We start from the raw sequence: 22,017 nt of genomic DNA on the forward strand, positions 1-22,017 counted from the left end.
TTCTGGGTGGAGGCGCGCCGTCACCGGCGCCGGAGGGTGGAGAACGGACGGACGACGTCCGCACTTTAAGCCGAGTGCGGACGTCCACTTCATATCCTTCCTGTATATATATATATATATATCTCTCTCTCTCCATTTGCCAATTCCCTGATACTTTGGAGTCACAGCTAGCTTTATATATCCTACTGAATTCGAGTGTCAATATATCGGTTATGGCTGTTACATTGAACGTGTGCAGTTGGAACAAGTCATGAATTAAAATTCGAGCAATAGATAAAAATGGAGGTTATTGTAAAAGTCAGATAAAAAATGGACTGCTGTTAAATTGAGGCAGGGAAATTGACGGACTTGGCATGGAGGGGGAATGAGAACAAGTCCATTGTTGAACATGAATAGCCATAGCTAGCGCAATTAAGATACACCAGTCGTTAGTCGTTACTAACTATAACTAATCAGATGAGAGCGCCTTGGACGGAGCAGCAGAGTGACCGGAGCGCCATTGTAGGCAATTGTAATACAGAGAGTCATTCGGAGCGAGAGAAAAGAGGAGGTGGCAGTTAGAACGTTTCGTCTGATTTAAGTAGCAGATTAATTAGTTGGAAGATCGAGACGATTCAAGAGCAACATGGGGAAGCTCAAGAAAGACATTATTCGTTTAGAGAAAGAAAAAGTCATTCGAGTTGCCAAGGACGACCTCATCAATAACATCTCAAGCATCTTCGGTTTGTTCCTATGCCATCTTTTCTCTGTTACATTCTTTCTCTGCTACATTCTCTCCCTATGCCATCTTTTCTCTGCTACATTCCTTCTCTGTTACCTTTCAGAGACTGTTCTATAACTTGAGAACATAGACTTTTTTTCTTTTTTACCTCTGCAGTTAACTTAACTAATTGTGACATCTACAACAGATTGGGATGAGGAGTTCGAAAAGCTATCCAAGAGGGTCGAGTACACAATTCGGGCTTGGCATTTGTTAGAATTTGAGGATATGATGGTTTGTTTTTCAGGTTCCTCTTTGTGTATCATTTCCTCATTAATCACCTCTGACTCGCTGATTCACTTGCATGCAGTATATCTACACCCTATTTGATCCTGTCAACGGATCCAAGAAATTGAAAAAAGATGGACATACTTTAACTTCAGAAGAAATTGGTGATCTTGAACAAAGGTTTCTCACATACTTGTTTCAGGTTCTATGACCACTTCATTTGAACTTGTTTTCTGAGATTTAGTCTGAAAAGTACCTGCACTATCAAAAGGGATTTGCTTGAATCCTTTTACCACAGGCTATATAAAGAAATTTTCCAATTCACAGATAGTATGGAATTCTAAATACTAGTTGTGGTACAGGTGATGGACAAGAGTCATTTTAAGATTGCAGATAATGAAGAAATTGAGGTTGCGACTTCAGGGCAGTATCTTCTACATCTTCCCATCGTGGTTGATGATTCCAAGGTTTGTACTTGGTATAACTAAATATATATCTACATTTATGCAATTTTAAATTGTAAACCTGTTTTCATTTTATTCCTGCAATTTTAAATATATCTAGATTTGTTAATGCTACTTCACCTTCCTACTTGCTTTTCACATTTGTGATACTGATCTATATATTTTGCTACATGTAGCTTGACAACAAACTTTTGAAGAAATATTTTGAAGATCATCCTACCGAAAACATTCCAGATTTTTCTGATAAGGTACTTTTAGCATGCATGGAAAAAGAACCAGCGAATATTTAGAAGTTGGAAACCTTCTAAAAGTTCAAGTTACCGACTATATATGTTCACATAATTAGCTCATCAGTCTTAACCTTGCTTGATGTTAGAAAGACAAACTCTCTCTCTCTCTCATCTTCACTGTTTCCTTAATTCAGTATGTCATCTTCCGACGCGGCATTGGACTTGATAAGAAAACTGATTGGTTTTTCATGGAGAAGGTGGACATTATCATTGCACGTATTTGGAAATATTTGTTACGAATAACCACGTAAGTACTTTTTGAAAAGTTGTATGTTATTTACTTCACTAGAATTCACGTAGTTTTAGGCCGGTGAACTATTAAGACATCTGAACTCAATTCTAAATATTTGAAACTATCCCCCTCTGCATTTTTAGTGACTTGTAGTACAAGCTTTGTTGTGGAAATGAAGAGCTCTGTAAAATTGCATTCTTGGCTGATCATGTTCTTGCAGGTTAGACAAAGTTTTCAATAAAAATACACCTGCATCACCTAAGAAGAGTATGACTAACTTTCCAGAGTCAGAATCTGAGACAGATGAGGATGACTTCTTTGTTGAACGAATCCGTCTTGACAGCATGCAATTAAGGTGTTTTTACATAACCTCGTAGTTATCTGCTTATTAGCTGCATGCTCTCCATTATATGCAGTTGGATCGATCTTACCTCATCTTGATTACTTGGATAGATCCTGAAATTTCTCTATCTATATAATCCTTGAGTTTTGTGTCATTGTAAGATGTATAGAATAGTTTCGGGATCCTAAATATTTATATTTTTCAAATTACTTTTCTAATTTTGGATTTTCAAACTATACTCCTGATAATGATTCTTGATTCTTGAGTGTCTTGCTATAAGTTGAATGGAAAGGTTAAATAGAGATAAGGTCAAATGTACCGAAACTCCTCCCACCCCTCATACACAGATATGCTAGTTTGGAAACCATTACACCATTTTCAGAATACTGTGTATGTGTTTGGCCTGCATTACATTAATAATTGGAACAATGACTTCTGATTTGAGTTGAATTTATTTGTCATTCTTATTATGGAGATCATTGCCGCTAAATGACAATCTATATGTCGTGCCTTTCAGCATTCAAAATTTGCTTTCTATGAACACAATCCAGGAGCCTACTTTTGATAGGATTATCGTTGTTTACAGGTACATTCTTTAATAAAAGACTAGTGTTATTTTGCATAACATTAGCCTGAACACCATTTGTTGTTGCATTCATATATGTATTATCTTCTTTTCTGAAATCTTTAGCTTATGAGATTTCTTCCAAGAGCAATACAATTTTGACGCACAGAGAATTTCTTACATTGGAGAAAGCTCAATTCATGCATGGTACTTTCACAAGTTATAAGTAGTGAACTCTATTTGTATGCATGGGCGAAAGGGCTTGATTGCCCTGTTTGATATTGGTATTCTAGCTAGGAAAATATTTGTTAAAAAATGATTTATTGACAAGAAGAACATCGACTCTTTAGGCAAGCAACTACCGATAAGGATCATCCAGAACGGGGAATACATATAAAACATTTCAAAAATATCCCAATGGCTGATTTGGAGATAGTTCTTGTGAGTCTCCGATTCTCTAGTGGAATTTATATAATTTTTTCCTTACGCATGTATGTACATTTGATGTCCCGAACCTTTTGCCTTTACAGCCTGAAAAAAAGAACCCAGGTTTAACACCAATGGACTGGCTTTCATTCATAGGCTCTGCTGTAGTTGGTCTGGTCAGTTTTTTGTAAGCAATGATTTTTGTCTCCGTGCATTCTGCTTTGTTTAGTGAGAGTTTGGTATCTATATTGCGATAATGCGCAGCTTTAATTGTACTAATCTCCTGTCAACAGGTTGCTGTTGTTACTTCGATTGAAACGACTAAAGTCGATCTTTGGGTTGTTTTTGCAATTCTTTCCACTGTGATTGGTTACTGTGCTAAGACATATTTCAGGTTACTCTGATCTTCTTCTTATAATTCATGCATAAATGGTTGTCTGTGCATGTCTTCATTTATGTTAGATCAATTAACACCAGATTAAATACACAGGTCTGATGTTAAACTTCATTAGATTCATTACATTTTACATATATACTTCTAATCACTAACACTAATGAATTCAATTATTTCTGTAGTTTTCAGCAGAACTTAGCTGATTATCAGAATTTGATAACACAATCCATGTACGAAAAACAACTAGATAGCGGAAGGGGAACTCTTCTTCACTTGTGTGATGACGTGATTCAACAGGAAGTAAGCTGCGAGCGAGTTTGACTGACTTTGTCAGAATTTATGAATTTGATAGGTTTAGTTATATATATGTACTCATTTTTCTTGCATTTCTTGAATGTGCAGGTCAAGGAAGTATTAATATGTTACCATGTGTTAACTCAAATAGGGGAATCTACATTACCAGTATGCATCTGTTATATCTAGCTCTTCTATTTCCATTTATCAGTTTCCTTACAATCAGTTTATAAATGCAAGACATTTATACATATGCATTATTATTTATTTGGGCTATCTATAGGATCTGGATGACAATTGTGAGCGGCTGATAAAAGAATGGTATGACGACGTAATCAATTTTGATGTGGACGATGCTATTAAGAAGCTAGAGAAATTGGAAATTGTTACTAAGGTAAGGCTCCCCTACATATGTTGAGTGGTTAATAATGTGAACATAACAGTGGATGATATACCTACCGATCAGTTCTTTCTGACCAAACAATAATCTGCAGAAATAAGGAATAGTGGTTGTAGCTAGGATGGTTCAGAATATTAAACTGTGCACGTAAACGTGATTGTGACACTTGTATCAATGAATACTTACAGGATAGCGAGGGACTGTATAGCGCTGTTGGGCTGGAACGTGCCAACGAGATCATTGGCACCACCACTGAGGAGGTTGTCCTGAGCGCCAAGTCTAAAGAAATCAGAGCTGAAGGTGAAGCTTATGGTGCTGCTACGGGTGAAGGTATTGCTGATAAGCTTGATGCTATTATTAAACCTACAGGATTGGAATCCGATTACAGTCCTAATTTAGGAGTCAAAGCCAATAACAATCCTGGAGAACACACCGGCTGTCCTAGCACACATACAAACAATGATGTGGACCATGAGACAAGGCACTCCACCACCTATGAGTCACCGGAACAGACTGAAGCCACTGAGGCTATCCTGCACTCTAGCCACAAACCTGCTTGTGCCTATTCTGCCGAGAAGCATGCTAGCACACAAACAAACAGTGATGTGGATCATGAGACAAGGCATTCCACCACCTCTGGGTCACCAAAAATGACTAAATCCGCTGAGGCTATTTTGCACTCTCCCCTAAATCCTGATACTGCTGGTGCCTACTCTGCCCAAAAGCATGCTAGCACACAAAGAAACAGTGATGTGGATCATGAGACAAGGCACTCCGCCACCTCTGAGTCACCAAAACATACTAAAGCCACTGAGGCTATTTTGCACTCGGCCCCCAAGCCTGCTACTTCTAATTCTAGTGCCTGCTCTGCCCAAAAGCATGCTAGCACACAAAGAAACAGTGATGTGGATCATGAGACAAGACACTCCACCACCTCTGAATCACCAGAACAAACTACAGCCACTGAGGCTGTTCTGCACTCTGCCCCCAAGCCTGCTAGCACACATGCAAACAGTGATGTTGACCATGAGGCAAGGCATTCCATCACTTATGAGTCACCAGAACAGACTAAAGCCACCGAGACTGTCCTGCACTCTGCCCCCAAGCCTGCTACTGCCTATTCAGGTGCCTACTCTACCCAAAAGCATGCTAGCAAACATACAAACAATGATGTGGAACATGAGACAAGGCACTACACCACCTCTGAGTCACCAGAACAGACGGAAGCCATTGAGGCTATTCTGCACTCTACCCCTAAGCCTGCTACTGCCTACTCTGCCCAAAAGCATGCTAGCACACAAATAAACTGTGATGTGGATCATGAGACAAGGCACTCCACCACCTCTGAGTCACCAGAACAGACTGAAGCCATTGAGGCTATTCTGCACTCTGCCCCTAAGCCTGCTACTGCTTACTCTGGTGCCTACTCTGCCCAAAAGCATGCTATCCCACAAATAAACCGTGATGCATCTGAGTCACCAGAACAGACTAAATCCACTGAGGCTATTCTGCACTCTGCCCCCAAGCCTGCTACTGCCTATTCTGGTGCCTACTCTGCCCACGAGCATGCCAGCACACATACAAACAATGATGTGGACCTTGAGACAAGACACTCCAGCACATCTGAGTCACCAGAACAGACTAAAGCCACTGAGGCTATTCTGGACTCTGCCCACAAGCCTGCTAATGCCTATTCTGGTGCAAATATATCAAGACAAGGACCATGAGTACTACTATAAATCAAGCCACTCATCCTTCAAGTACTTGTACTCATACATGGATCACCATACACTTGTATTTCACATCAATCCAACAAATGCAGCTATTTAAACAAGATAGAACGTAAACATCAATTGTGAAGAAAGAATGTACGAGTTTCATACACAAATTATTATCTCTGTATTTCGATATGATTAGGTATCACATTTCTATAAGAATGAAAACGTTTAGGGGAGAGAAATTATCCTATCAGGCATGGTATCCCACCAATATTTAACTTTAAATGGGGTTAGAAATACAGGGCTAAACAAGTACTGGGAATGCAGATCCCTATTCGTATTCTTAAATCGAGTATGTGGTGGGTATTGTTTTGATCCTCATCCGCTTCCCCATCTCTACTCATTAAGGGTGCAAAATTTATTGTATAGAATTATATTTTGGGTAGAATACTGTATATTTCTTGTGGTTTGAAGTTGACATCTGTTTAATTTTGTGGTTTTATTTTAATCTGAATGGTCTTTAAAGTCACGATTTTTCATCCAAATGGTCATTCCATCAATTTAATGGCCACGTCAGCAATTTAACTGAGAAAATTGACGGAATGACCATTTAGATAAAAATCGTGACTTTAAGAATCATTTAGATTAAAATAAAACCACAAGGACTAAACAAATGTCGACTTCAAACCACAAACAGCCCTCCCTAAACAATCTAGAACTTAGTTTTCATGGGGTATTTTTTTTTTTTTTTGAGGCATATGCTGCAGGTTACATAAATAAGCTCTATTGAGTCATTTCTTTTGTTTGTTGGTATGGCCAAACCGTACCTCCCGATCTTCTCTCTTGTCAGTCTTATGGAATGTTGACTGCAAGTGTTTTTATTCAAAGCTAGTGTTTTGCAGAGTCTAAACAGAATGCATTTACAAGATATTACCAAACTAAATTCCATTGTATGATGTTGAATGCTTCACTGTGAGCTGGATCATATTGGATCAATATATCGGTTATGGCTGTTACGTACATTAAACTTGTGCACTTGGAACAAGTCATGAATCAGCACTCGGGCAATAGATAAAAATGGATTATTGTAAAATTCTGTATGCAGGGAAATTGATTGACCTGGCATGGAGTGGAAAAGAGAATATGTCCATTGTTGAACATGAATGGTGCCACGCCATAGCTAGCTCAATTAAGACACACCAGTCGTTACTAACTATAACTAATCAGACATGAGAGAGATGAGAGCGCCTTGGACGGAGCAGCGAGTGACCGGAGCGCCATTGTAGGCAATTGTATTACAGAGAGTCAGACGGAGCGAGAGAAAAGAGGACGTGGCAGTTAGAACGTTTGGTCTGATTTAAGTAGCAGATTAATTAGTTGGAAGATCGAGACGATTCAAGAACAACATGGGGAAGCTCAAGAAAGACATTATTCGTTTAGAGAAAGAAAAAGTCATTCGAGTTGCCAAGAAGGATCTCATCAGTCACATCACAACAGTTCTCGAAACCGATCCCGACAGCAGTTCGAAGCTGGATGAGTTTTTGAAGCTATGTAAGAGGGTCGAGTACACAATTCGGGCTTGGCATAATTTAGAATTTCAGGATATGATGGTAAGCCCATATATGTTTTCCAGGTTCCTCTTTATGTATCATTTTCTCATCAATCACCTCTAACTTTCGCTGATTCACTTACATGAAGAACATCTATACCCTATTTGATCCTCTACACGGATCCAAGAAGTTGAAAAAAGATGGACATACTCTAACTTCAGAAGAAATTGGTGATCTTGAACAAAGGTTTCTCACACACATGTTTCAGGTTCTACTTCATTTTAACTTGTTTTCTGGGATTTAGTCTGAAAAAATACCTGCACTATCAAAAGGGATTTTTGCTTGAATCCTTATAAAGAAATTTTCCAATCCACAGATAGTATGGAATTTTAAAAATTCTAGTTGTGGTACAGGTGATGGACAAGAGTCATTTTAAGATTGCAGATAATGAAGAAATTGAGGTTGCGAATTCAGGGCAGTATCTTCTACATCTTCCCATCGTGGTTGATGAGTCTAAGGTTTGTACTTGGTATAACTAAATATATATGTATATTTATGCAATCTTAAATTGTAAACCTATTTTCATTTTACTCATGCAATTTTGCTACATGTAGCTTGACAACAAACTTTTGAAGAAATATTTTGAAGATCATCCTACCGAAAACATTCCAGATTTTTCTGATAAGGTACTTTTAGCATGCATGGAAAAAGAGCCAGCGAATATTTAGAAGTCGGAAGCCTTCTAAAAGTTCAAGTTACCGACTATATATGTTCACATAATTAGCTCATCAGTCTTATAACCTTGCTTGATGTTAGAAAGACAAAATCTCTCTCTCTCTCTCTCATCTTCACTGTTTCCTTACTTCAGTATGTCATCTTCCGACGCGGCATTGGACTTGATAAGAAAACTGATTGGTTTTTCATGGAGAAGGTGGACATTATCATTTCACGTATTTGGAAATATTTTTTACAAATAACAACGTAAGTACTTTTTGAAAAGTTGTATGTTATTTATTTTACTAGAATTCACATAGTTTTAGCAATTATTTGGTTTTGTTGTTTTCTTCTTAAGGATTTCGGATTTATGTCTCCCCTTGAAGCTTTCTCCATTATGGAATAAATTTCTTCTTTAGCCAAAAAAAAAATGATAATTTGTTTTTATAGTTTAATGTAGATGAACTATTACGTCTTCTAAACTCAATTCTAATGTACAAGCTTTGTTGTGGAAATTAAGAGCTCTGTAAAATTGCATTCTTGGCTGATCATGTTAGTTTCTTGCAGGTTAGACAAAGTTTTCAATAAAAATACACCTGCAGCCCCTAAGAAGAGGGATTCAGAATCTGAGACAGATGAGGATGACTTCTTTGTTGAACGAATCCGTCTTGACAGCATGGATCTAAGGTGTTTATACATAGCTTTAGTCATAGTTATCTGCTTATTAGCTGCATGCTCTCCATTATATGCAGTTGGATCGATCTTACCTCATCTTGATTACTTGGATTAGGGTAATCTGCTTATTAAGATGTATAGAATTGTTTTGGATCCCAAATATTTATTTATTTTCAAATTTCTTTTCTAACTTTGGATTTTCAAACTATGCTATGGATAATGATTCTTGATTCGTGAGGTCTTGCTTTAAGTTGAATGGAAAGGTTGAATAGAAATAAGGTTAAATGTACCAAAACTCCTCCCACCCCTCACACACAGAGATGCTAGCTTGGAAAATGTTTAACAATCTATATGTTGTGCCTTTCAGCCTTCAAAATTTGCTTCTTATGAACACAATCCAGGAGCCAACTTTTGAAAGGATTATTGTTGTTTACAGGTACATTATTTAATAAAAGATTAATATTGTTTTGTATAACATTAGCCTGCACACACTTGCTTATGAATTTTCTTCCAAGAGCAATATCTTACATTGGAGAAAGCTCAATGCATGCATATGATACTTTCACAAGTTATAAGTAGTGGACTCTATTTGTATGCATGAGTGAAAGGGTTTGATTGCCCTGTTTGATATTGTTATTCTAGCTAGTAAACTATTTGTTGAACAATAATTTATTGACAAGAAGAACATCTAATCTTTAGGCAAGCAACTACCGATGAGGATCTTCCAGAACGGGGAATACATATAAAGCATTTCAAAAATATCCCAATGGCTGATTTGGAGATAGTTCTTGTGAGTCTCCGATTCTCTGCTGGAATTTATATAATTTTCTCGTGAAGCATGCATGTACATTTGATGACCCGAACCTTTTGCCTTTACAGCCTGAAAAGAAGAACCCAGGTTTAACACCAATGGACTGGCTTTCATTCATAGGCTCTGCTGTAGTTGGTCTGGTCAGTTTTCTGTAAGCAACGATTTTTGTCTCCGTGCATTCTGCTTTGTTTAGTTTGGTATCTATATCGTGATCAGCTTTAATTGTTCTAATCCCCTGTCCACAGGTTGCTATAGTTACTTCGATTGAAACCACTAAACTCGATCTTTGGGTTGCTTTTGCAATTCTTTCCACTGTGATTGGTTACATTGCTACGACATATTTCAGGTTACTCGATCTTCTCCTTATAGTTCATGTCCTCTCTCATTAGTTGCGTTTTTTTGTCAAATATTCTTCCACAATTAGAGACTAGAAGAGCCTATCTCATTCAAATCAATGGTTTCAGTGTAGTGGATACTTATGTATATTGTTCTCTTTCTGTGTATCAGATTCATTATATATGTACTTGTAATCACTAACGCTGGTGAATATAATTATTTGTCTGTACGTAGTTTTCAGCAGAACTTAGCTGCGTATCAGAGTTTGATAACAGAGTCCATGTACGAAAAACAACTAGATAGTGGAAGGGGAACTCTTCTTAACTTATGTGATGACGTGATTCAACAGGAAGTAAGCTGCTGAGTTTGACTGTCAGATTTTATGAATTTGATAGGTCTAGTTCCCTTATAAATATGTAAGTACACTCATTTTCACTGCATTTCTTGAATGTGCAGGTCAAGGAAGTAATAATTTGCTTCTATGTGCTAAACGAAATGGGGAAATCTACATTACCAGTATGTTTCTGTTATATCTAGCTCTTTTCTATTTCCATTTATCAGTTTCCTTACAATCAGTTTATAAATGCAAGACATTTATACATGTGCATTATTATTTATTTGGGCCATCTGTAGGATCTGGACTACAAGTGTGAGTGGCTGATAAAAGAATGGTATAAGGACGAAATCAATTTTGATGTGGACGATGCAGTTAAGAAGCTAGAGAAATTGGAAATTGTTACTAAGGTAAGGCTCCCCTACATGGCTGCATGTTGAGTGGTTAATGTGAACATATATAACAGTGGATTATATACCGATCAGTTCTTTCTGACCGTACCAAACAATAATCTGCAGAAATAAGGGATAGTGGTTGTAGCTAGGATGGTTCAGAATAGTAAACTGTGTGTACGTAAACGTGATTGTGAATTTGTGATACTTATATCAATGAATACGTACAGGATAGCGAGGGACTGTATAGCACTGTTGGGCTGGAACGTGCCAACAAGATCATTGGCACCACCACTGAGGAGGTTGTCCTGAGCGCCAAGTATAAAGAAATGAGAGCTGAAAGTGAAGCTCATGGTGATCATGCTATTGGTAAAGCTAGTGTTGCTGAGCCTGAAGACGCTATGACGTCCAACGAAGAAAGAGAACGTCTACTCGCTGGGTTTGCCGAGGATTAGGCCGCTCACACTGGTGTTTAAATAGTGTCATGCAAACGGGATGCTCTTTACATCATGTTTGGTAATCTTTGGAAAATTGGTTTTACAGCTTGCAGAATTAATCAAGAATGTGTTGTACTACTGATAACTGGAAACAAGATCTGCCGACGTACATTTTTTTGTTCTTCTAATTTTCTGGCCAGATTGCAAATGTTATTGCCGTTGGAACGACAAGTCATGTGTCAGCACTGTGATTGCCCCAAATAAAAATGGAATACTGTACATAAAATTCAGTAGGCAAGAAATTGTGTATATATGCTGCTGTTTTTTCTGACTGAGAAATTTGGACATTTGTTGACATGTGTAAATGTAATGGAGCCACAGCGTAGATACATTATACATTTTGAGCATGAAAGTGACACGATGTAATAGATAGAGCGCAATTAACAACTAACTAATGACACAACTGGATCATGATAATACAACGTACGTACGTACGCTTGAAAACAAGCAAGAAGCAGTTACAGGCTAGCTAATAATCAGAAAATAATGAAAAGGATGAAAGCGCCTAGAGCGGAGCGCCATTCCAGGCAACTGTTACAGATGGAATACGGAGTCAGACAGAGGAGCGAGAGAAAAGAGGATCAGGTGGCAGTTACAACTTAATAGTTTCTCTTGCCTGCTTAAACGACTAGCTAGCCTCTGATTTAAGCAGGCAAGTAAATAGCAGCTTTTCAACTCGAGCAACAGATCGATAGAGATATGGTACAAAAGAAAGAGATTATTCGATTAGAGCGTGAATCCGTCATTGGAGTTATCAAGCCCAGACTCATCATGACCTTGGCCAATCTCATCGGTTAGCTACTCTCTTCCGATCCTCTTAATATTCCATCAACAAGAAAGCGCTAGGGCATTTTCTGCAAATTTTCTTTCTCTGCTACATATATATATATATATATATATATATATATATATACAACAGAAAGTACTTCTCAGCTGATCTGTCAATCATTTACTATTTCCAGAGCAAAGTTCTGACCGGACAGAGTTTTTGAAGCTTTGCAAGAGGGTTGAGTACACAATTAGGGCTTGGTATCTTCTACAATTTGAGGATTTGATGGTACATATGCCCATGCTTTTTAATTAGCTAGGATCCTGCAGTTTTTGTATTAATATATCATTGAATCATTGAGCAACAATCAAATGCATATATGCAGCAACTCTACTCCCTATTTGATCCTGTTCATGGAGCCCGGATGTTGGAACAACAGAAACTTGATGATAAAGAAATTGATGTGCTTGAACAAAATTTCCTCACCTACTTGTTTCAGGTTCTGTGACCACTTTGTACCAACTACTTGGATTCAGTACGTAATTAACCTAGAAATGTGAATGGCAAATTGGCAAGAGTCATCAGATTATTAATCTTATTATTCATGAGTTAACTTTTGATTAGCCTTCTGATCAATCGATAAGGATTCTATTATTACTTTACTCCAAGTCGATCTCCAACGAATACTTACTGTCACAAACCTGAAATGACTCCTTTTACCACAGGCTACAAATAAATTAATTTTTCAATCCTCAGATAGTATGGATTTGTTTAAAGTTAATAGTTATCGTACAGGTGATGGAAAAGAGTAATTTTAAGATTGCAGATAATGAAGAAATCGAGGTTGCAACTTCAGGGCAGTATCTTCTAAATCTTCCCATCGTGGTTGATGAGTCTAAGGTTTGTACTTGGTCTAACTGAATATATCTCTAGAGTTTTGCAATTTTACATTGTAAACCTATTTTCAGTTTATTATGCAATTTTACGTGTATCTAGATTTGATAATGCTACTGTACATTTCTACTTGCTTTTCGATTCAAATTTGCCGATACTCTGATATATTATGCTGAATGTAGCTTGACAACAAACTTTTGAAGAAGTATTTTGAAGATCATCCTACCGAAAACATTCCAGATTTTTCTGATAAGGTACTTTAAATATGCTACCGAAAAAGAGACCGCGAACATTTAGAAGTTGGAAGCCTTCTAAAACTTCAGGTTGCCAACTATGTTCACATATTTAGCTAATCAGTGTCTCTCTCTCTCTCTCTCTCTCTCTCTCTCTCATTTCAGTATGTCATCTTCCGACGCGGCATTGGACTTGACAAGACAACCAATTGGTTTTTCATGGAGAAGATGGACATCATTATTTCACGTTTCTGGAAATATCTTTTACGAATAACTAAGTGAGTAAGCAGATTTCATATGTTCTCCTGTTGTATGTTATACAAGAATTCAAATAGTAATAGCAATTATGATAATTATTTGTTATATGTTTTAATTCTGTGGAAATAGCTGTCTAAATTAATCGGTTCATGATATTTTCTCGCAGGATAGAAAAAATTTTCATGAAACCAACCTTTAGGAAGAGGGACTCAGAATCTGATACAGATGAGGATGATTTCTTTGTTGAACGAATCCGTCTTGAAAACATGGAACTAACGTACGTGTTTTACATTGATTTAGTTGTCTAGTTTACTGCCTAGCTAGCTGCATGCTTGCCATTGCAGTTGGATCGATGCTTGCCAATTAATGAAATTCTCTATCTAGATATTACTCGAGTTTTTGCATATATGTGTCGATATATATGTCAAGAATAGTTATATTTCTTTATTGAAATTTCTCTTCTAACTCTGGCTCTTCAAACTATATATACTGTGGAGAATGATTCTTGATTTGTGATCGAGTGTCTTGCTCTATGTTGAATCACTTGAATGGAAAAGTTAAATAGAAATACGGTCCAATATATATACTGAAGTCTGAACATACATGGATGCATGGTAGCTAGCTATTGAACCATGACTTTTGATTTGAGCTGATCAATTTGGGTGTTATATATTCTTATGGTGATTATTGCCACTAAATGACGATTATATATCTGGTGCATGCCTTTCAGCCCTCAAACTTTGCTTCGTATGAACACAATCCAGGAGCCAACTTTTGATAGGATTATTGTGGTTTACAGGTACCTGGTTTGTTTAATAAAAAACTAATTAATATGGTTTTGCATAATGTTAGCCTTTCCGAAACCTTTTGGCTTTTGCTTATGATTTTTCTTTCAATATCGGAATACGTACAACGAATAATGCACTGGAGAAAGCTGAAAAATAATTTATTGATAAGAAGACCATACATTGACTCTTTAGGCAAGCGACTACCGTCGAGGATCGTCCAGAACGGGGAATACATATCAAACATTTCAAAAGTATACCCATGGCTGATTTGGAGATAGTTCTTGTGAGTCTCCGATATTCTCTTGTGGGGAATTTATATAATTTTCCCTTGAAGCATGTATGCATATATATACAACTGATATGACCCAAATCTTTTGCCGCGCGTTACAGCCTGAAAAGAAGAACCCAGGTTTAAAACCAATGGACTGGCTCTCCTTCATTGCTTCTGCTGTAGTTGGTCTGGTCAGTTTATAGAAAGCATTCTATTTAATTGGTTTAGTTTTGTATACTACTGTCTGTGAAAATGCATGCGCATGCAGCCATGTACTAATCCCCTCTCAGCGTACAGGTTGCTGTTGTTACTTCGATTGAAACTTCTAAAGTCGATCTTTGGGTTATTTTTGCAATTATTTCCACTGTGATTGGTTACTGTGCTAAGACATATTTCAGGTTACTCGATCTTCTTCTTATAGTTCATGTTTTCTCACATTAATTAATCGCTTCCGGGGGATATTGTTTCCTCGCTCATTCTATAGAGGTTCCTCAAGTTAACTTCCTTATTCAAATTAATGTTCTGGCCGGGAGTAATGGATACTGTTGTCATCAATCAAATCATATGCCTCTGATTAAATGATTGATCGATGGTAGATGATGAGTTGATGACCAGATTAGGCACAGTATCTGGTATGAAATATCACGTCCCTGGATGAGACAGTAACTGGCACTAGCATATATTTAGATAAATAATTTGAGTGTCCACCGCTGGCGCCTCCATATGATCCATTTTCATATATAGTTACTTACGGTTTTAGTTACTAACCTGTGAACATGATTTGTCTGTAGTTTTCAGCAGAACTTAGCTCAATATCAGAACTTGATAACACAGTCCATGTACGAAAAACAACTAGATAGCGGAAGAGGAACCCTTCTTCACTTGTGTGATGACGTGATTCAACGGGAAGTAAGCTGCAAACTTAATTGACTGTGTGAAATTTTACGAGTTGAGGTCCAGTTATGTACGTACTCATTTTCACTGCACTTCTTGAATGTGCAGGTCAAGGAAGTAATAGTTTGTTTCTATATGTTAATGGAACAAGGGAAAGCTACTTTAACAGTATGCATCTGTTATATCCAGCTCTTCTCTATTTCCATTTATCAGTGTCCTAGCAATCAGTTATTGCAAGAGATTTATGTGCGCGCAATTATATATTCGGGCCACCGATTATTTTACTATAGGATCTGGACAGGTGGTGTGAGGACCTCATTAAAGAACAGTTCAACGACGATATCAATTTTGATGTGGACGATGCAGTTAAGAAGTTGGAGAAATTGGGAATTGTTACTCGGGTAAGGCTCCCCTACATGTTTAGTAGTTAATGTGAACAATCGAGTTGATATACATTCTGCAGCTTAGATTGACTAGCTTTGGTTTATTGTTCTTTCTGACTAAACAATGATCTGTAGAAATAAGGAATACTTGCAGGATGTACGAATGAATATACATACTGTCATAGATCAAGCCTCAAATTAACTCTGTAAACGTGATTATGATATATGAATGAATATAGGATGCCCTTGGACGGTATAGCATTGTGGGGCTGAAACGTGCTAACGAGGTTATTGGCATCACCACTGAGGAGGTTGTTCTCAAGGCAAAACAAGATGCTGCTTATGCTCCTGCTTCTCCTGCAGGCCAGGGCGCTGACTATAGATAAGGCTAGGGATCATGCAGCCTGTCTAAACTTGGTACTCCCAAATACTGGACACTTGAGATGCTCTTTACAAGGAGGCAACATCTTCTTCATCATCATCATCGTCGTCTTTGATGGAAGATTTTTCTTGGGAATCTTCATTTCTTCCACCGGAAGTTGTTTGCTAATTATAAAGTTTCTTTTTCTTGTCTTGCATTTCTTCTGGGAAAAGGCTAGGCCATTCGTCTTTGATGGAAGAATATAATCAATTGTAACGTTAAAGCTTCCTTGTTCACATACAGATTTTGATTCCTTGTGAGTTGGCAAAATCTATATTCTGGAGGTCACAAATAAGTTACAGGATTCGATAAAGAATTAAAGATTACATTCAACATGTGTAACTACAATAATCTGGAATTCAGGTGTTACTTGCACACTGTCACATATTAGATCATATAATGCAGCATGGTTTCCATTGCATAGCGCAGCACATCTCAGCTCCTTGGAACTGGATTAGGAAAAAGAAGAGGGCTAACTAGTGTAGTGTGTTGTATAGATGTGTTGGAGAAGCAGCGACCTGGCCCTGTTAACGGTGTTGAAGCAGAGACATATTTGTTGATCAAGTTCATTGAGAAGTTGAAGGAAATTGGAGTGGCCCTTGCGCAGCTGTTTAAGCACCTCCTGGATGGGATGCTTGTCTTCAGCACCCCTCTCCAATCCCAGCCGAATGAAATGCTTGTCACTCTCCACCGCCGTACGTAGGCGCTGCGCCAGCCTGTCAATGTTACCCAGATAACCGTTGAGCACACAAGTCCCCTTGGCCGCAGCATCCAGTTGTTTCATATGGTCCTTGCTTCTGGTGCACACACAACAAGGCCCGCCCACAACAAACGCAGCCGTCAGAGCGTGGCCTGTGATGGCCGCCGCAGCAGCACCTACCACTCCCACCGCAGTTGCAATCAGACATATGACTGTGGCCCGGCGAATGCGGCGAGCTTTGCGGAGGCGGCGATCGAGCTTGTTCTTGAGGTCGGAGAAGAGGCGGCGGGTGTCGTCCAAGTTGTGGTGGGAGTCGGGGGAAGGGAAAGGGTTGTCGTGGCGGTCGAATTGGGTGAAGACGTTAAAAGCGTGGGTGCACTGAGAGTGGTTGAGGCTGAGGTCCTCGAAAACGTCGAGGAGTTCGTGGAGAGGGGCGTAGAGGTCACGCGCCCGGTAGACGCTGCGGTGGAGGAGCAGACAGAGGTGGGTGGCGTCCTCGGTGTGGCGGAAGTAGTCGGAGACGAGACGAGTGAGGGAGTTGGGTTGGGCGTGGCGGAGGGCCTCTTCCACGCACTCTCGATTGGGTTGAAGCACTTGCTCCAGCACCAGCTCCTCATCTCCATCTCGTTGGTGAATCTTTGACCAAATCTCAGTGTAGGAACGGGTTTGGACGGCGAGGCGGTACTCGTGGCTCACCGTGGCCGAGGGGCTGCCCTCCGATGATGTTCCTGGAAAATGACATCATACAGTAAGTAAGCAAATACAGTAAGCAAGCAAAGCAAGTTGATTCGCTACCTTGGGACTGCGAAGCCATTGCTGCAGCAGCTGAACCAGCAAGCTACTCTTAAATGGAAATGGGTTCCTGCTCTCTACTTGCTCCTATTGGTTTTGTCCAAGTTAACACCGATGATGCGGCATTGCGAAGTGGCCCAAAAAATCAACAACTATAGCCAGTTCCAGATTGTAACTCAAACCATTAATCATCCTTGAATTTAATATCAATACTAGTTTTACAACAAGATACATCCTTGAAATAATGCAGCTCTTCTTTATACACTTATCAAACAGCTGAATCACTTCTTCCCTCGTGTTACAGAAATATAAAAGAATTCACATATAAGTTATTTTCCTTTTCTTTCTTCTTTTTTTTCTATCTGAAACAAAAGGAAAGAAATATAGTATCACAAATATGAAATATCACACCCTTGAATGGTTCTGATGGATGCGCAGAATGGCTTCATTTTGTTGCTCTGAATAACTGACTTCCTGGGATCACAGTCGAGGTTCCTTCCCCCATGATTGTTGTCAAGCTCATCTCTTTCTCAAGTATTCCTTCTAGTTCCGTTACCACATGGCTCATTGTTGGTCGCCTCTCACTTGAACCTTCTACACATCTTATTATCAACTGAATCAACTTTTCCATAGCTTCAGCTGTGAAGATATTCCCTAATCTGTCATCGATGATGCTGGAAATATTGCCAACGTCTTGGATATTTTGCACCTTCATCAAGAGGAGCACAAAAGAAACCCAATTCAATAGCTTTTACACACTTCACAAAGTCATGAACCAGCATCATTATTAATAAATAATGTTTACATAAAACAGATTACCAAAAAATAATTAAAAACATTATGTTTACATTATGTTTACATAAAACATCAGAGTACCTGTTACGTTCTGAATTTACATTATATAAATTTGAAGTAGACACAATACATATATAGCAACTACTAATCCAGACCCAATACACCAACCATATAAAGAAGATAGGCCAATGAGACCAAATACAGGCATATCAACACTGCACTACCATTTTGTGAAAACAAGCACATACGTACCCATTCAACAATGTCCTGATTCGTGTCAGCAGATGTCAATTTTGCTGCTTCTCTGCCACTTACCAACTCCAAAAGGAATATTCCAAAGCTATATACATCACTTTTTTCAGAAAATCTTCTAAATTCTCTTACCCTGCAGAAATTAATCGAAATCTGGCTTAAATCTAACTATCCTTGGAAATGGTTTCAACGATTACATAAAACTTCACATTACAAGAGTAACTAGGCCCCTGAAAATAGAAGGAAGGAGAAGAAAGAGAGTAATACTCTGGAGAGAGGAATATCTCATCAGCAATAACTTGAGAAGATGGGCCTGCCATATCTTTTCCCAAGAAATTGCGAATTCCTGCATCTGCAACCTTAGCAATAAAATTTTCATCCACAAGAACATTGGCTGTTCTAAAGTTCTTATGCACCAGACGAGGACTTAAAGAGTGAAGGTAAGCCAAGCCTGCAAACAGAAAGGATGAATGAGTCCCCATAAATACGAGAACTTTGCTTTAAGACTGCTACGATAATAGGTAGGAAGTTTAGAACAATTGATAGTCTTTGATACATTACAAAACAACTTTGGGGGACCAATACTGATGTTCTAAAATATCTAAAGAGAAGAAAACCTGATACCATGAAAGCCACAAATGCTCACTGATTTTGCAGAGGATCACCTTTAGCTGCCCCTAGAGCTATTGATAGTCGATTCTTGAATTCTAGCTTTTCACGAACATGCTGACCAGTGCCTGCATAGGAAATATAGCAAGTTCCCATATGCTCAGATTAAAGCATTATAAATGGAGCAATCACATAAATTATGAAGTAAGATTAGCAGCAGTGTATGCCTATCATAAAAAGCAAAGAACATTTATTCAAAGACTCAAAGTACAGATAAATCACCAGCATACTTTTGTGCTCCTGAAATGAAACAATGATGGAAGGATAGGAAGTTACCATATAAGTGACTGGAAACACTTCCACTATGAATATACTCATACACAAGAAACTGCAGATTATTTTCCTGGCAGTAGCCCAAGAGAGAAACAATATTCCTGTGCTGAATAGCTGACAGATAGTTTACCTGATATGAAAATGCTAAGTTTAGTAGAAACACACAGACAAACTCAAAGGAGAAAGGATGAAAGAAAGACTCATTAACCAATCCTCAAATCCCTGAGTTAAGTAATGCTTGTGAGTAAAGAAACTGAAAACACAAGCTCCCAGATAAACTTATTCAGAATTTACCACCACACAACTAGTTCACATAGTTTTTTAGTTACTTTTTGTTGGTCAGTCTGAAAATTTTTGGGATAGTAGGAGAAGAAATATTGTTAATGGATATAACTAATCAGTAACAAGGAAAAAGAGTGTATAGGACCTAGGTAGATTCTTCAGTAAATGGTTACTCAGCATTCAAGTGGCATAACACTCCAAGAAAATTCCACACCAATTGCAAGCATTGATTATGAGAAGTATTCATAGTCATTCCTTCAAAGACGTATGAAGCCGATACTGTATAAAACTCCCTATCAGACTCCAAAACATATTCATAATGCTGCAAAGAATCAACGAGCTCTAAGGAAAAAAACCTGTAGGAAAAGTGCCTATTACCTCATTGGTAAACTCCTGACTAGGCAATCCAGGTCGCTTTTTGATGGCTACAAGCATTCCGTCATGAAGAAAACCCATATACACCTCCCCAAATTTTCCTTCCCCAATCAAATTTTTATCACTAAAATTTTTTGTGGCCAGAGACAATTCTTCCATCTGAAAACGCCTTGTTTCTCGAATTGACAACTCAACCCCACCATGTGTTCCAACTGCAAGTTATTACAATAGATAATTAAGCTATTGGCCTATTGCTTTTTACAGAAAAAATGTTTTCACCAAGAAACATATATGATGCAAGAGTTACCTTGAACAGATGGATCAGAAGAACCTGTCTCAGAAGTTCTCGAAACGCTCCTATTGCGAAGACAGAACCCAACAAGTATGATAATTATCCCCACCAATGCCACGGCTCCTGCAGCACCTCCAAGTATTGCTGCAAGAGGCGCTGACATTTGGTATGGGAACGGCTTCAACTATGGGGGTTAGTACTTTTGTAAAAGGAATTATCAGACATTGAACCTGCACGCCAAAAGTAAAAGATCATAATTTAGCTTGGGGAAGGTATGCACAGAGACAAAGTCACAATCTTTATATCTTACAAGATAATTAAACCACGGAAAATCAAGGTTTCAGAATAAGATAATTAAGTAATTACGCCTGAAAACTAGCTGACTAGTGAATGGAATTCAGCAGGCATGCAGTGATATTGAAATCACAAATAAAGGCAACTGATCACTAATAGAATTGCAATACACACTATGAAAACGGATTGAGTGCACAACATGTCCAATATGGTTGTGATTTGAGTACAAATTAAATTAGCATAGTAGAGTAGAATAGCAAACCTGTACTTCCAAAGAAAAAACCCAGCGAGATGTCTAAAAACTGGAGCTTCATTTGCCAATGACAACAAGAATGACACCCACCCACATTCCCAAATGGAAAGGTGAACCGAACACTAGTGTTTGTGGTAAAAGACCCAAATGCAAGATTAGAAGAGACCCAAGAGGTCAAAGTTGTAGAGAAACCCAGGTGATGATCAAAGTCAAGACTTATAAGCAGTTGGAAGCAAAATAGCAGCGGAGAAGCATCTCAATGTTTGAATATATTAAGGGGAATGCAGAGTATATATCATCGGTGGGTACAGAGAGAATGCCGACAGAAAGTGACCTTGCGCCGACAACACTCCCTCTACCAAACCACCCAATTCAACTTCATCAATGTAAACATATATCCCATGGAAGTACTAGACCCACAACTAAATTAAATAGAAACTAAAACAATTTATATTCTTTGATAGCTCAGCCATGCAATGAAAAGAGTATATATATCGGTATATGAACACAAGGAGATCGATGAGGTTTGTCTGTCAGTCTGAGTGTATTTAGCTTCAATTTAACTAAGCTATAAAAAAATTAAAAAAAGGGAAAGAAGAAGATTAATTTAGGTATTATTTGTGTGGGCTGTAAAGCAGAATAATAGTTGTCCGTCTGTCTGTCTGGTACTGCAAGTTGAGAATGAATTAGAGAGATGTGTGTGTTG

General features: G+C 38.3%; 5 protein-coding genes across 5 annotated transcripts; 3 read left to right on the plus strand and 2 right to left on the minus strand.

Annotated features, from left to right (window-relative positions):
• Positions 1–625: 625 nt before the first annotated feature.
• On the plus strand, positions 626–6,123 carry LOC101311310. The gene is made up of 15 exons (XM_004306273.1): positions 626–722; positions 909–994; positions 1,071–1,190; positions 1,351–1,455; positions 1,629–1,700; positions 1,877–1,989; positions 2,195–2,329; positions 2,835–2,903; positions 3,233–3,323; positions 3,413–3,484; positions 3,602–3,702; positions 3,885–4,002; positions 4,105–4,164; positions 4,280–4,390; positions 4,585–6,123. The coding sequence occupies exons 1-15, from the start codon at positions 626–628 to the stop codon at positions 6,121–6,123; spliced, it is 2,889 nt and encodes a 962-aa protein (XP_004306321.1).
• Positions 6,124–7,191: 1,068 nt separating this feature from the next.
• On the plus strand, positions 7,192–11,381 carry LOC101311603. Its single transcript, XM_004306274.1, has 16 exons — positions 7,192–7,266; positions 7,416–7,451; positions 7,536–7,724; positions 7,813–7,932; positions 8,078–8,182; positions 8,279–8,350; positions 8,533–8,645; positions 8,946–9,065; positions 9,421–9,489; positions 9,753–9,843; positions 9,933–10,004; positions 10,110–10,210; positions 10,435–10,552; positions 10,657–10,716; positions 10,834–10,944; positions 11,157–11,381. The coding sequence occupies exons 1-16, from the start codon at positions 7,192–7,194 to the stop codon at positions 11,379–11,381; spliced, it is 1,677 nt and encodes a 558-aa protein (XP_004306322.1).
• A 741-nt stretch (positions 11,382–12,122) lies between these two features.
• On the plus strand, positions 12,123–16,299 carry LOC101311896. The gene is made up of 15 exons (XM_004306275.1): positions 12,123–12,216; positions 12,386–12,480; positions 12,578–12,691; positions 12,988–13,092; positions 13,269–13,340; positions 13,485–13,597; positions 13,744–13,854; positions 14,308–14,376; positions 14,558–14,648; positions 14,756–14,827; positions 14,934–15,034; positions 15,428–15,545; positions 15,639–15,698; positions 15,821–15,931; positions 16,153–16,299. Exons 1-15 carry the CDS (start codon positions 12,123–12,125, stop codon positions 16,297–16,299), a joined length of 1,473 nt encoding a protein of 490 aa, XP_004306323.1.
• Positions 16,300–16,614: 315 nt separating this feature from the next.
• On the minus strand, positions 16,615–18,175 carry LOC101305577 (UPF0496 protein At3g19330-like). The gene is made up of 2 exons (XM_004304525.1): positions 17,830–18,175; positions 16,615–17,762 (listed from the first exon to the last, which is right to left on the minus strand). The coding sequence occupies exons 1-2, from the start codon at positions 17,846–17,848 to the stop codon at positions 16,807–16,809; spliced, it is 975 nt and encodes a 324-aa protein (XP_004304573.1). The 5' UTR covers positions 17,849–18,175; the 3' UTR covers positions 16,615–16,806.
• Positions 17,974–21,679, minus strand: LOC101304987 (nodulation receptor kinase-like). Its single transcript, XM_004304523.1, has 8 exons — positions 21,321–21,679; positions 20,780–20,994; positions 20,476–20,684; positions 19,819–19,945; positions 19,539–19,610; positions 19,141–19,324; positions 18,874–19,006; positions 17,974–18,535 (listed from the first exon to the last, which is right to left on the minus strand). The coding sequence occupies exons 2-8, from the start codon at positions 20,925–20,927 to the stop codon at positions 18,272–18,274; spliced, it is 1,137 nt and encodes a 378-aa protein (XP_004304571.1). The 5' UTR covers positions 20,928–20,994; positions 21,321–21,679; the 3' UTR covers positions 17,974–18,271.
• Positions 21,680–22,017: the final 338 nt, after the last annotated feature.

Source organism: Fragaria vesca, linkage group LG6 (assembly GCF_000184155.1).
Source record: "Fragaria vesca subsp. vesca linkage group LG6, FraVesHawaii_1.0, whole genome shotgun sequence".
Taxonomy (NCBI): domain Eukaryota; kingdom Viridiplantae; phylum Streptophyta; class Magnoliopsida; order Rosales; family Rosaceae; genus Fragaria; species Fragaria vesca.